A 14,832-nucleotide genomic window follows, 5' to 3' on the forward strand; every position below is an offset into this window, starting at 1 on the left:
TTTGCCAACTTAGCACCTGACTGCGGTGGTCTCTGCTTCCGCAGCATCCCCACCGCCCACACCAACCCCCTTCTCAGCCCACCTTCCCACCTTCGTGCATCCGGCCGTGCTGCCCTCTGCGCTCAGGCGCGCGCATCTGTCAGGGCCCTGTCTGAGCTGCACCAGACAAGACAGACCCCACAGAGACAGGCGGGATGGCAGTTCCAGCTCATCCTGGGCTCATCCTGGGCTCGGGGACCCAGGAATCGGGCAGGTTACAGGTAGGCAGCAAGACCGACTTTGGGATTTCAGGTCACTGCTGAGAGCTACCAGCGGCTGCGGTCCCACACAGCAGGTGCTGCCCAGGCCCCCACAGGTCCTGGCTGTGCAAGACGTGATGCCCTGAAGCCACCTGCTTGCTCCCAAGCCAACTCCAGTTCACACGTCCCTCTGCCAACAGCAGTCCCTTGTGCTGCCCCTGGCCCTTGAAACTAACACCCTTCCCCCAGGGTTCCCCAGCTCGAGCACAGACCCCGACCTGCCTCTGGTCTGTCCTTCCCTACCCTCCAGACAATGCCCGTCTCTCGGTCCCTCTCCACGTTAGGCGTCACCAGGATCATCATCCTTGTCCTGCACATGAGACAATGATTCCTGGGAGAAGTGACTTGCCAAGCGAGTGAGCGAGGAGACAGGACCAGAACCCAGAACCCAGGTTAGACCATCGAAATCACCCATCCTTTGGGCTTCCCTTGAGGCTGGCCATCGCCTTCTTAGGCTGTGGACTCCCGGGGCACAGGACCCAGGGTGTGCTCAGGAACCTGCACTTCACAGGCCACGGAGAAGCCACTTGCAAGCCCCCAGCGACCAGCCAGTCCAGCCTGGCCCAAGCCTGCCTCCTGCCAGACATGCCTGGGCTGCCCCAGTCTCCCTGAGACCGAACCGGAAAGCCGACTCAGTCCAGAACGTGGTCACGCTGAGGGGACACAGAGGGGCACTGGCTGGGATTCACCCGAGAAACACTAGGACCCGGGAGAGCCCGAAAGGCAAGGGCAGAACAGTGAGGTGTTGACACCATGGCCAGCGGACTCGCCTGAGAGGAGCCCCTGCCCTGGATCTGCTGGGACTCCCAGCCCCACCCAAAGCCACCAGGAACAGCACAGCGGGCCCACCAAGGCAGCCCCTGACCCCACAGCATTCTCCATACTCTGCTGTGCTCCAAGGAGCTCTCCACCATGTCCTCGGGGCCAGGACACCCAGGGGCAGCCCTGGGGGTGGCATGAGGAGTCACCAGGAGGGTGCAGAGTCTGGGAGTCCAGAGGGAGCTGGGCCGCAGAGGCAGCCTGAGCTCCAGGCTGAGGGGAGCCTGGGCCCTGTGGGTGGCGGACCCCAGGAGACCGGGTGCTGCGTCGGGCTGGGGAAGGAGAGCTGGCTGGAGCGGGCAGCCCCCACCCCAAGGGCCAAGAGAACACCTGCTTCTCCCAACAGGGTCCCAGCTCCCTGGCCCCAGGTGCAGCCCTGGGACTCTCCTGCCCATTGCACAGTCGGGGAAACTATGTCTAAACGCCCAGAACGCTGGGATCTCTGCTCCGCTGGCCGGCGGCCCCTCCTCGAGCTCTTGGGCCGTCCTGCGCCAAATCCCTCGAGAGCCGCCACCATTCCCGCCATTCCTACCTCTGCTGTGGCAGCCAGGCAGACAGCCAGGACCAGTCCGAGACGCGCACCACGGCCGCCTGTTCCCCGGCCTCTCCTGGGTCCCCTAAAGCCCAGATCCCGCCACCGCTGTCCACGGGACGCACCCGCGCGCTCAGCCCCGCGTTCCAGACTCTCCTTTCTCTCCGCGCCCCAGGCGCTCGGGTGCGGGGCCTCTGCTCCCGCCGTGCCCTCCCGGAGTACCGGTCCCGCCCCGGGGTCCCCCACCTGTAGAAGTGCTCTCTCGTCCCGGGGGTCCGGATCTGTCCGCCCTCGGGCCACGCCTTGGCGCCCCCAGCCCAGCCCTGGCCGAGGCGAGCCCGGAAGGTTCATCCGAGCGCGCAGGGGCCGGCCCAAGGCGGCCGGACGGACCGACGGACGCTCCCCGCCCGTCACCTGCGGGTCCAGACGCCTCCCCGCAGCCCCCGCCGCTCCGGCCGCCGCGCTCGCCCTTCTCTCCCGGGCTGCCCCGCGCATCTTCCGGCCCCGTCTGGGCGGCTCAGAGGGTCCGCACGCCGCCCCCCGACTGGGCTTACGGGGGGACCGAGCCTGAGCCGCCCCTGCACAGGCCATTCCAGCGGCCGCCGCGGGGCAGGGCTCGGACCCGGACGCCGGTGCGCTCGCTCTCGGGCGGCGGGAAGAGGGGGTTGGAGCGGGGGGTACCGGAGGGGAGGGGGACCCGAACCTCCCGGCCCGCACGGTCCGGAACCTCAGACGGCCTCACGCCGCCTGACCGCCCGCCCAGGACCCCCAGGACCCCCGGGTCCCCGGACCCGGCTGACCTGCCCGCGGCTCGCGCGCCGGCTCCCGCTGTCTCGGCGTCCGCTGGGGCTCGGGCTCCGGCCGCGCCGCTCGCGGGCGCCCCCTGCAGGCGGCTTCCAGGCCGCGCTGCCCGCGCCCCGCCCCGCCGCGCGGGGAAACCGAGGCCCCCGACGCTGGCGGAGGACCAGAGGCGCCGGTCCGCGAGGCCCACCGACGTCCCTGGCAGGGCGAGGCCGTGACAAGCCTGGACCGCGCCGCATCCCCCGCCCGCGACCCCCCAGCGTGGCCCTCCCCGGCTGGCTCGCATCCGTCCGGGCCGCCGCCTCCAGCGCCACACCCCCTCCCTTTCCCCGAGTCTCTGGCCGGTCCCGAGTCCCTCTCCCTGCCCTCTGAAGCCCTCCGGGTCCCACCCTCTCGGTCCCTCTCTTCCAAGAAGTCCCCAGGGCCGCCTCTGCCGTTTCTTATCAGAGCTGGGCTGGATGCAGCCCCTGGGTCGCCCCTCCCCCAAGTCCTGCTGTGCCCTGGAAAGTGCCCAGTGCCCGCTCCTCCTCAAATCTTTCCCTGGCTCCCCATTTTCTGAAGGACGAAGTCCAGCCCCCTTACCACTGCGTTCAAGGCCCCGCCTGGTCCGTGTTCCGCCCTCTCCGCTCCCCCCCACCCCGCCTTTCCCGAGCCTTGCCCAGGGCCGCCGCCGCTGCTGGTTGGAACCAAACTCAAACGATGCCTCCTGGAAGCTGGTCCCAATTTCTAATGCCCGCTCTGCTCTCCCACCCCGGGCTTTGAGCCAGGGACCCTGGTGTCCTCACAGCCCTGTGCCCTGTGTGGCCCTGGTCCTCCCTTCCCCACTTCTCTGAACAAGAAGGTGGGGAATGGTGTCTGCACCCCAGCCTAACAGAATCTCAGACTCTGGCGCCGGGAATTCCCTGTCCACGCCCCATCCCCCCATCTTCTGGAGGCTTCTAGTTGGGAACAACCTCACATCCAGCCCCAGCCCAGCCACGCAAAAGGACTCGCCTTCGACCCTGCATCTGGGTGGATGTGGACTAACCCCAATCTTGTTCCCAGCAGGACAAGCTGCGTTGGTGGCCGAGGGCTTGCAGGAACTCTTGCGTTCTAGAACCTCTCGGGACTGGCGGAGTTGAGGCTAGAGGCGCAGGGTGGAGGGGCTTGCCCAGGGCCAGGTTGGACCCTAAGGCTGAGGCCAGGATGGGGGCATGACCTCTCCCACAGCGCCCACCACTGTCCCTCCGCAGGGAGGAGAGGGGGGTGGGGCTGGTGGATGCGCAGGCTCCTGGCCGGGATGTCGGGGGATCCCAGGGGCCGTGCAGTGCCCATCACTTGCCTAGACCTGGCCTTGATCTCGATCGTCTGGCAGCCTTTCTGGCTCATTCCTGGGGCCAAATCCTGGGCTGCTGTCTCCACTTGGCCAGCCTGGCCCCTTGCCAGGCAGAGGAGAGCTGGGACCCAGACAACTAAACTCCGAGGGGGGGAGGCCCACACGAGACTCTAGGGGCGCTGTTGACCCAGATCCTTTCCAACCTCAGCCCCTCCAAAGCCCCGAGCCCTGTAGCCGCGCCCCCCCCCAGCCCCCCCAGTCCTGGCCCTGGCTGAGCCTCTGCTCAGAGGAGCTCGCCTGCCCCGCTCTCTCGTGGCCCTTGGTGTCCTCAGGGAGGGAGCTCCTCCCGCCAGGTGGGGACACTGCCCCTGGGACCAGCGGCTGGGGCGCCCTGGGGCCGTGGCTTTTCCGTAGGTCTTCAAGGGACCCATTTCCTCACCTGTAAAATGAGACTGTCCTGTTTCTGCGCTGCCACCTCCTGGAGCTAAGCTAGAGCCAGACCGTGAGGCATGCGAGGAACGGCCTGAGCCTCCCCCTGGTCCTTGAGGCCCCACCCTTCCTTCTGGGTCCCCACACTCCTTCCACAGCGGGACAGACCCCTCCTGCCCACACCTGTCGGACCCATATCCATTGAGTCCTCACTCGACAAACGTGCAAGGAGCGTCCCGTCTTGAGAGTCGCCCTGAAGGGGCTGTGGGGACGCGTGACGCAGAAAGCACCATGCAGCCAATTCTGGGGTCTCTTGTCCCCTAACCCCATGACCCTCTGCTGTTCTCCCCAGCACTGCCCCCCCCTTCTCACACGTGGTCTGGCCGGGTGCACGCCAGGCTCGTCCAGGGAGCGAAGTCTCGCTCCAGAGCTGGTCCGCAGGGTCCTAGCGCCAAAGCCCTCTCGGTTCACCCTGGGGCCTCGGCGGGCAGTCCCCATCCCTCAGCACTGGCGCCCAGCGCTGAGCAGCCATGTGCTGAGGCTGGGGTGGTCGGCAGGGCCACAGGGCCCCAGAGCCACCCATGAGGAAACAGCACCAAGGAGGCTGAGGGGCAGCCTGGGCCAGGCCCCCCACTTCCCTGCCAGGGACCCCTCCCAACCCGTCAGAGGCAGAGGGACCGCTGCCAGTGGTCCTGTGCCACCTGTCAGGTGCGCTGGCCCAAGTCTGCAGTGAAGCCACTGCCCAGAGACTGAGCACACGCCGGGGCCTCCAGCTCAGTGACCACGGGCACGGCACGCGGGTCGGCTGTCCAGCAGCTGGCCTAGGAGTCACCTGTGTCCTCTCCAGCCAGGGCCTGTGCCCTGGGCACCACAAGCTGTACGGCCACCTCCTCCGCCTTGGCCTTGCTGCCCCCTGGCCAGCCCTGTGCCATCCCCGGCCATGAGAGCTCTCCTGGGGCTGGGGACAGCCCCTGTGCAGGTGCCTGGGCTGGGCCACCCTCCACGCCTGAGGGAGCTACGAGGGTGAGGGGCACAGGCGGGTTCTGAACGAGGCCACTGCCTCTCGGCAGGCACAGGGCTGCCCCCCGCAGGCCCCGGCTTCTAGCGCTGGGCCTTGGTTTCCCTGCCCAGCCCCAGGCAGGCTCTGGAAGGGTTGCGAGCACCCGCCCTTCCATCCAGGCCCGGACTCCTCAAGCCAGGCCGCGGGGGCTGGCTGGGCCCGTTCTGCTCCAGGGCTGCCCACCCCGCCCCGCACCGCCGGCCCTTTGTTCCTGCCCAGGATGCACCTGGGTGGCCTCTGGCCCTCATTGTTTGCTTGGGGCCAGCTGAGCCACATCAGAGAGACATGCCAGGCCCAGGCCCAAGCAGCTGTGATTGCCAGGAAGGGTCCCTGAGAACCGACCAGGCCACTGCAAGGTGGTCCCCAACTTCTCCAGTGGGGGGTGGGGAGACCTCACAGGGCTCTAGTTCATCCTCAGACTACAGCAGGCCCCACAAAGGCGGCACAGGCTGGAGGAGGCGTCCCTGAGTCACCCGCAGCCATCGCCGCTGCAAGGGCAGCCCCTGGCCTCCGACTCAGCCCCCAGGAAGACGTCCACGTCTGCATCTGGCGGTTGAGACAAACAGCAACCGGCCCACAAGCCCGCCTCAGGGCTGCCCTGGGCGTCAGCGCAGATGGGGAAACAGCTGCAAGGGGAGTCCGGCTCCGCGGTGGGCAGTGACAGCCCTTTGCAGCCTCTCCTGCCAGGGCTCATCACCTGGCACCGCCGATGCTGGCCCTAAGCCCCCTCCCCGTTCTCCCTGTGCCCCCAGCCCCTGACCTGCCAGGCCTCCCTACCCCACAGCAGAGAGGGTGCCTGGCAGGGCGGACGGCCCAGGAGGGGTCCCTGCTTCACAGAGGTGGGAACAGTCCCAGAGTCCCAAGTGTTGGTGGCCGACCTGGGGGAGGACCCAGGTGTCCCAACTCCCTCTCCGTGCTCTTCTGGGCAGAAGCCTCGGGTATGATGCCACCCCGTGATGGCCCGTCTTTCCCTTCCGTGCACGTGTGCTTCCAGTGAGCGTCCGCCGGCCCTTCAAGTTCTGCCTCCTCCTAGGACTCGGCTCCCAAGACTGCGGGTCCCTGCCAGCCCCTCCTCACACATCCGGGCCCGGGGACAAGGACTAGCCCTTCCTCCCAGCACCTGCTCTGGGCCTGATGCGGGTCACTGCGCACACACTCTGACCCAGCCGCCCGTCTGAGGGAGCCCCTGGTGTGTCCCGGTGTGCAGGAGGCGATTCAGGCCCAGGGAGGTGGAGTCCAGCCTCCTGCAGCGGCTGCCCAGCAAGGCCAGACCCTTGGGATCTGAGCTCTGGCCAGAATCCAGGGCCCCAAGTCCCAGCTCCCCAGGAATCCGCCCTCACCCACCTGACGCAGTGGCTGCAAGCGTGTTGAGACCGGTTGTCTGTCCCCGCTCCTCACTTAAGGGACAACCCAAGACAGAACCCCGGCCAACCCGAGGCTTGGAGGAGTGCAGGCCGTGAGGATGCAGAGCTGGCCTCGCAAGGTGGCTGGGGCGGGGCAGGTGCAGATGGAGGATCCTTTCTGAAACTCCTCACTCTCCCTGGAACCTCAGTTTCCTCTGCCCACCCATCAAAGCTGCCCCTGAGACTCTGGAATCTTCCCTTAGTCAAGGTGGAACCGATGCCCCCGCCAGGTGCCGCCCCGAGGGAAGCAGAGCCCTTGGGCTCGCCCGCCGTCTCTGAGCGGGTTGGTGAGTTGGGCCACAGAAGGGCCAGGAGCCTTACAGTCGCCCGGGGCAGCTGCACCCCCGGCCCCGCCTGAGGACAGCGGCTCAGAGGGCCCAGCCGTGCTGGCCCTGGACAGGCAGGGCCATCCCTCCTCCTGCCCCGTGGGGGCTGGTGCCGCTGCACACAGACCTGCCACGCTGGCAGCGACTGGCACTGCCCACAGGAGCAGGACCCTCCACACGGCAGGGGAGCTGGATCCAGGCCCGGCCCCAGCAGAGCCTCGGCTGTGGCACTGTGGAGGGGCCGGCGCTCCCGGGACACTGCTCACCTCAGGCCAGGTGGGCTCTCGGCCCTCGGGAGCAAGGCAGTGGCGGGGCCTGGCCCTGGGGAGTCACAGGCCCAGTGAGGGCGCTCACCAAGCCTCCCTGTGAGCAGGGGACAGTGCCCGTAGGGGATAAGACAGTGTCATCTGGGCCATGCTCAGTGGATTCATAATCACTGCACACAAGGTACACAGGAAGAAAAAGGCTTAACTGATCGCCCTGGTGGTGTAATTATCAATTTTTTTGCTTCTCCATAGAGTTTTATACATCCTGAAAATTACCTCCAAGAAGATAAAACATTTCTAACAGACAAAACCCTCCAGACGCCCCACCCCCCCTGAAGGCAGGTGTCTGGGCTATGCTGGGGGCTCCGACGCTGTCTCTCGGGTCTTGGCACCTGTCACAGGATCTCAGCAGTCACAGGGCTCACCTGGGCCACCCCCTGTGCCTCGCAGGCCCAGGCACCTGCCCAAGACTGCCCGGTGACTGCCGCAGCCCAGGTGTGACCGCACCTCACTCCTGTCAGGTTCTTTCCACACGAGGCTTCCTCGGCCCTCGGTGTGCCACGGGGGGACAGGCTGGGTTCAGAGGTGACGCCCTGTCTGGCACTGCCAGGCCCCGGAGGTGGCGCAAGCTCTGGCTCACATGACACCAGAGGGACAGGAGGGAGGGGCAAGCTAGAAAGGTCCAAGCCTGTTGTGTTTTAGTCACTTTAATACATTCAGTAATATTTACTAGAACAAAATTACAAAGTATCGTCAGTCGGCACACCTGCCATTGAGAAACAGAAACGTAACTGGCCCTTTCGCAGAGAAGCTTGTGCTTGAAGGGAAACGGCCCCCCGAGGCCCCACGCCCGGCGCCGCTGGAGCAAGAGCTCCTCCCGGCAGCACCGGACACACAGCCGTCCACAGTCGCTCCTGAAGCCCACGTCGTGAGGATCCTATTTGAAAAGACAAAACGTAACGCTTCCGGCGTCTCCCGCGGATCCAGATGCGAATCCCCACAGGGAGGGTGCCGCGGTGAGGCTCCAGCGGGCGCAGCCAGGCCTGCCTGTGCCACTCGCCTTCCCCGTCGCGACCCCAGGGCCTGACGTTGATGCTGGACCCACGGGATTCCCAGAAAGGAAATGCCATCCATGCAGGTACAGCCCACCAGCAGTGGCCGCCTTCTTCCAGAAAATTCCAGCGACCCCTCACCCCACTGCCTGAGCTGCCAGGGCTGGGCTCACAAGGCCAGCAAGGGACAAAGTTGTGAACTGCAGACCCAGGAAAGTCCTCTCATTCAAGGACAAAACACCCCCCCACCCCCCGCCGGACATAATAAATAAACAAAAACGTGACCAGACACCCTGGGTCCGGACAGGTGGACAGGCCTCCTCGCAGGCAAGTGAGAGCAGAAGTGGGAAGTCAGGAAACCTACGTGGAGAGACATCTGAAAATGACTCTCGCACAGTCAGGCACTCGTGGCGACAGCACAGCCAGGTGGACAGAGCAGAGAGAACAAGAGCAGAGCGCGGTCGGGGAGGGCGGGGCCCGCCGCGGTGGGAGCTGGCGTCTGCGGGGTCTTCCAGGGTGCTCTGCAGCCTGACTTCGCTGGCGTGACCTCTCCTTCTTCAGCCAAAAACAGGCGTTTCACCAAAGCGCCTCCGGCCAGGGGCAGCGGCCTGAGCTGCCAGGTTAACATCGGGGCAGGGCTGGGGGGCAGCCCCGGTCCAGCTGGTGACAGTGTGCCGGCAGCCACACCCACAGCCCCACCCCTGTCGGAACCGCCACATTCTTTTCCAGGCTGCACAGATGTGTCAAACTCCTGGTCTAGAACATCATGCTTGAATGCAGACCCTCAGCCCACGGGGGGCTGGGCGGGCCTCCCGGGAGCCCCTTTCCTTGCATCCAGTCCCCGGGGCAGTGACCCTGCTTCCACTGGCGGCCAGTCTTCCGTGTGGTGCTTTGTAGGGGCCAAACACGGCTGCACTCCGGAAATTACGGGTCTTGACAGCGTTCAAACCGATAGCTACCGTGTTAAGCACACACGAGACATAGGCTCCCTGTTCGCAAAAAGGGCTGTTAAGTCCCAGCCCGAATGTCGTCTCAACAGACCACCTTTCCATAAGGCTTTGGACCCAGAAGCTGGGGAGGGCAGTGCCCTAACGCCATCCCCCGTGGCCGTGGAGGGCGGCCGGCCACCCCTACGAGGAGAGTTAAGGCACTTTCTTAAACTCTTGCCTAGGGGATCACGTCTCAGCCACTCGCAAGTAACACTGTCTGGGCTCCCTAAAGTTGTTTACTTTTTTTCTCCTGCTACTTCCTACTTCGTTTCTTGCTCTCGCCATACTAATGTCCAGATTTTCTAGTTCTACGCTTTTTAAAACAATTTAACTTTGGTACTAACAGAACAGCAGCTACTTTCCCCAATATGGTGCATAACAAAACAAAAATCTTAACTAGGAGAATTCCTTATGAGCAATTCTTTTGTCCAGAAACCTAAAGCTAGAGCTGGGGCTCCGGCCCCTTCCAGGCTGGAGGACAGGTCGCGGAGTACCAGAGGGGACTCTGCAACCACTTCCTGCCAAAAGCAGCCCGAAAGCAGCCCAGTGGCGTGGACTCAGCAGCAGGAAGCCCCGAGCGCCGGGAACGCCTGTGCGGTGCTGTCTTGATACTGTCTTAGCCCAAGCTGACAACACCTCAAATGCGCTGGCCAGGACAGCCCCGTCACGTGGGAGGGTTGGCTGACCCACTTCTCTGGTGTGTGCTCCTCGAAACCAGGCCCCAGCAGAGGGCCATGAGCGCCGGGAAACAGAAGCCCCTGCCGGGCACTGACTTCCTTCCTTGGTCCTCACCAGCGATGCAACCTACGCCAGCCAACGGCTGAGCACGCTGTGGCCAGAGCTTCCAGCAAGGCTGTGCGCTTCCCACAGTTCAATCCCCTCTCCCGAGTTCAGCTGTGCATGAGCCCTTTTTGCACCTCACAGCACTGATACAGTTCAACAATCTCTTCAGGAGGAAAACTCTGGCAGCGACCGGCCTGCGTGACGTGCTGAGCCCACACAGCCTGAGCGGAAGGTCACGGGGGAGGAGCCCTGGCCTGAGCCTCAGCCACACGGCCGAGTTCTCCCGACGCGGAGGCCCCGGGCTGGAGGCTCACGCGCTGCGGGGCAGCCCAGAGTCGCTGGAAGCTTTATGGGGGTGCGTAGCTAATGGCGTTGGTGTTGCTCGGTAACTGCGGAGGGCCCCCCAGCGGTCGGGCAGCTCCTGCGTGCGCTCAGGTTTCAAAGTACTTGTAGATGGACGTCACGTACAGCATCACGTTCTGCCAGTCGGGCCGTTCGGTCCGCACCATTTCGTTAATGTCCTGACAGAAGGAAGAGGCTTGGTTAGAACAGCAGGGCACCTCCCGGCTGGCCCAACGGCCTCTGCGCCACCTCGACACGGGCTCTGGGGGCTGCACGGGGACCTGAAGGATTTCCGAGCTAAGTCTGATTACCCCACAGGCCCGGCCAGGAACGCCGCCTCTGTGACTACCAAGTTCCCCCGGGAGGTGCCCCCTGCCTGGGCGTCAGCATCATCCGCCAGCCTTCTGCTGCCCCGGACCAAATGCAGGGCCACCTCCCTGCTCCCCCGACAGGAGGGTTTCAGCCGGTCTGGGGGACCTCCCTCTCAGCCCCAGGCCCACCCTGACTAACTCTCTGATGGCCTTCACCAAGCAGGTCTGAAGCCACCGGAGACCCTGTCCAACTGTGCGTTGGTGTCGTAGGAAAATGACCTTGAGGAACTGTGGCCCCACCCCACCCTCGTGTCTCAGAGCCTTTAACACGTGGCCGAGGCCTCAAGGAGACACGCAGCTGCTGAACAGCACCGGCCTCGTCCGGAGGGGCTGGTCTGGGGATCGTTCCCGTGGCCGAGGACACGGACGTGCCGCTGAGCACGCAGCGTGGGGAGGGCACCTTGGCGACCAGCACAGGAGACCTGTCTGTCCAATGCAAGGGTCTGCACTGTGACGTTTTCTAGGGCGGGAGCTGCTCGCTTTTTATACATGAGAACTTTGCACATGTGATGTCAAACACCCAGTGATGGGAAAATATTTTAACTTGTTTTTCCCTACACAGTTGAATAGAGGCCACCCTAAAAAAGCAAACTTCTATGACTTTAGAAGACACGCTGGTGGCATGACCCTCTTGTGGTGTAAACACGAGTCTAAATACTTCTCCACAGCGAGTCCGGGCGCTCGAGTCAGGGCGGGGGTACCGGGGATGGGAAGGTGACCCTGGAGGGCTGCGGGGGGCTCTGGCGTTCTCAGCTCACTTAATAAAGCGTCTCTAGATGTGGCAGCTTGGCTTTGGATGTGGACGCAGCATTTTCTCCCCGAAAGTCGGGCTCGGTGAGGACAGACCTGTGTGCGGCTGAGGAAGGGCCCAGGAACGCGGGTCCACAGCCCTCGGGAGCGAGTGTAGGAAACTCTCGCTCAGCCTCTCGGGCCACCCTGCCCTCTCCCTCTGGGCTGACAAAGGCAGACAGACCTGCAGGGACGTGCCTCTGACAGCGACATTCATGAACGTGACATTTTTCTTCTGACCCGAAGGACTCCTTCACGGAAGAGACCACTCCGAGGAGCGTCCCGTGTCGGGTCTGCTGGGCCTGAGCTCATGAGCCCCAAGCTGTGGGGCGTGTCCTTGGGGCATGAAGTGCCAGGGCACAGGGCGAGACCCTGTGTCTGCACCCCACCTGGGCGGAACCCTCCCCGGGCCCAGCCCACCCAGGGGCCTCCAGTGCACCCAGTGACCACACGGTTTCAGCTTAGAACAGACAAAGCTCTTCCTACCCAGGAGGGCCCTGCCAGCGACTCAGGGTCCGGGGACTCACCAGTGTGGATTTGATGCCAACACTTTCAGCCGCCTGGAAAGCCAGAGTGAAGTTCCTTCTCTGTAAAAGGAAGCGTGTGGGCAGCGATTGAACAACGGAGGAGAAGGGTCCCGGGGCCACCACAAGCTGCCTGGGGAAGACGCACCTGAAGGATGACAGCCACCTCCACCTGGCACAGGTCCCTGTCCACTCCCCTCTCCTAACACTCACTCTTCCCTCACCACAGGGAAGGCTCATTCCTGACACATCGACCCCGAGCCTCCTGGACACATGCCCCAGAAGCCAGCAAACACCTGCCAAATGAATCCCCCAGGGGGGCCCTTCAGGGTTGTCTGCAGGGCAGGGGCTCCGGGGCTGTCCCTTGATGCTGTCCCCAAGGAGCTCTCTGGATGGCACACGTCAAACCGTGGCCTGGGAGTGCACAGGGCTGGTGTTCCTCCCCCATTCTGAGACCCACGGTGCAGAGCGGGCGCTGCAGGGGCAGGAGGCTGGCCTGGCTGGCGCTGCCCGACTGCTCTTGCCTTGAACAGCCCTCCTCAGCCACTTCCTGGTGAAGCCCTCGATCCTAAACATTGTCACCCAGGAAGGACTGGCTGCTCCCACTGGGGACGACGTCACGCGGGGAACTCTGCACAGGCCAAATGTGCCACACAGGGCGGGGCAGGACTGGGGGTCACACCACAGTAAGATCGAGCTGGAGCGAGGTGATCGCGCCAGCGCTGTGGCATGACCCGTGATGGCAGGCGCTGACCCCCGCGCTGACCCCGTCACTCCCGCAGTGAGGCGGACGTCAGGAGCCTGCCTCACCTTATCCTGGCTGTTCAGTTCCTGATACGGAATGTGGGCCGGCAGATACGTGTGCAGGAGGGCGCAGAAGGCCAGCCCGTCGTTCCAGCTGCTGCTGAAGTTGGTGATGTCAATGTTCTGAAAGAAAGGAAGAAAAACACGTGAGCAACGCGCGCTGTGACTGTGACGCTCTCAGGAGATGCCAGGGGGCACGGAGAAGCCCTCAGATGCCCCATGGCCTCCAAAACGCAAAACCAAACCGCAGCATGTCGGCGGCCAATCTGGCGTCTGTGACTCCCCCACCCCTCCCACCCGCCAGCTGCAGGCTGGTGCCCCTGAGTGGTCATACTTGGGGCTGGTGCAACACACGGTGCCTGTGACATGATTTATAACCGCTCCATACACGCAGAGGCCTCCAAGCTGCTGAGCCTGCTCTCTGCTACGACCTGCTGGGGTGACAGCGCAGACTGGAAGATGTGGTGACAACCAATGACCTTTAAAGCACCATTTACTAAAATGCAACTCATTCTCCATTGTTTGTTAAAGCACTTAAAAGATCTCTAAGTCGGTGTAGATCTCAAAGCGTGTCTGCACGTGACGAGACCGTCTGCCCTTTTCACTGGTCTGACGGTAAAAAGCCAAGGGCGTCACACTGCAGCCACCTGAGCCCCCTGGTCAAGGCCTCAGTGCCACATACACTGGTGATCACTGTAGTTTTCACCACCATACACTCACGGTTAAAAATAATTAAATGACCAGCCTGAGCAAGAGTGAGACCCTGTCTCTACAAAAATTAGGAAAATTAGCTGGGTGTGGTAATGCTCGCCTGTGGTCCCAGCTACTAGGGAGGCTGAGGCAGGAGGATCGCTGGGGCCCAGGGGTTTGAGGCTGCTGTGAGCTATGATGATGCCATGGCATTCCAGCCTGGGCAACAGAGTGAGATCTTGTCTCAAAATAATAATAATTTTAAAATACAAGTTTCTCTTTAAAAAAAAGTCTTTGATGAGGCAGGTAGAATTTATCGATTTCATTAAATGCCTCAGTGCCCCTGTGCCTACATCTCACTGGTGCCCAGTATGGGGAAGGGGGACGTGCGCACGGGGTTCCCCAGCCCCACGGGCCATGGCGTCAGCTCTGCTGGGAGAGCCCTGGAGCCCTGGGGAGGAGCAGGGCTGCTCTCTGTTAAGGAAAGTCATGACTCAGCCCGACCTCCGCGATGAGGTACTCTAAGCAAAGAACTGAAGTACATCAAAAACCGCTACAATCGGCTGCAGCTTCAGGTGGCGCACACCTGTATTCTGAGCCACTCAGGAGGCTGAGGTGGGAGGACCTCTTGAACCCAGGGGTTTGAGGCTACAGTGAGCTCTGATGGTGCCACTGCCCTTCAGCCTGGGCAACAGGGTGAGACCCCTTCTCTTAAAAAAAAAAAAAAACCCAATAAGAAAACAAACACCTCTGCAATTTGAAGATACCGCTATTTGACAGCTGCCATCTTGCATTAGGAGCCAATCAGGGCTGGGCTGCGTGTCCTTCATACCACACCTCTCAGGGAACCGCCTCGACTTTAAGGGGCACCCTACTCTGTATCTGAATTACAGGTATTTGCAGTTACAAAAGGAATACGTCAGTCAGAATATTTTATATGCTACTGCAACTCCGCTGGTGTGTAGCCTTTACCCTCATGTGCAAGAATCCTTTTGTAAGATGAATCTACACGTTAAAACTTTGCTAATTCACACACTTTTGTAGATGCCACCAGCTGAAGAACACTTCCCCACACCTCTTGCTTCACATCTTCCTGTTTATTTCATGCCTCCCTTAACTGCATCGAGAGCAAGCTTTCTAGGTGACCGAGAAAGGCCACGTTTTATTTTTTACGGCAAACGGCCCAGCTCCCCGGCAGCATTTCTCACCCTCCCAGGAATAAGCGATTTACAAAGCAC

General features: G+C 62.7%; 1 protein-coding gene across 1 annotated transcript in view; it reads right to left on the bottom strand.

Moving 5' to 3' along the window:
- Positions 1 to 7,947: 7,947 nt before the first annotated feature.
- The window catches only part of SPECC1L (sperm antigen with calponin homology and coiled-coil domains 1 like), a 142,559-nt gene continuing 135,674 nt past the window's right edge, over positions 7,948 to 14,832 (bottom strand). Inside the window, exons 14-16 of the mRNA XM_069496798.1 lie at positions 12,911 to 13,027; positions 12,104 to 12,163; positions 7,948 to 10,595 (exon numbers count right to left, since the gene is read on the bottom strand). Coding sequence (XP_069352899.1) covers positions 10,506 to 10,595; positions 12,104 to 12,163; positions 12,911 to 13,027 — 267 coding nt within the window. The 3' untranslated portion in view covers positions 7,948 to 10,505. The remainder of the gene's footprint in view (positions 10,596 to 12,103; positions 12,164 to 12,910; positions 13,028 to 14,832) is intronic.

Source organism: Eulemur rufifrons, chromosome 21 (genome assembly GCF_041146395.1).
Source record: "Eulemur rufifrons isolate Redbay chromosome 21, OSU_ERuf_1, whole genome shotgun sequence".
Lineage (NCBI taxonomy): Eukaryota > Metazoa > Chordata > Mammalia > Primates > Lemuridae > Eulemur > Eulemur rufifrons.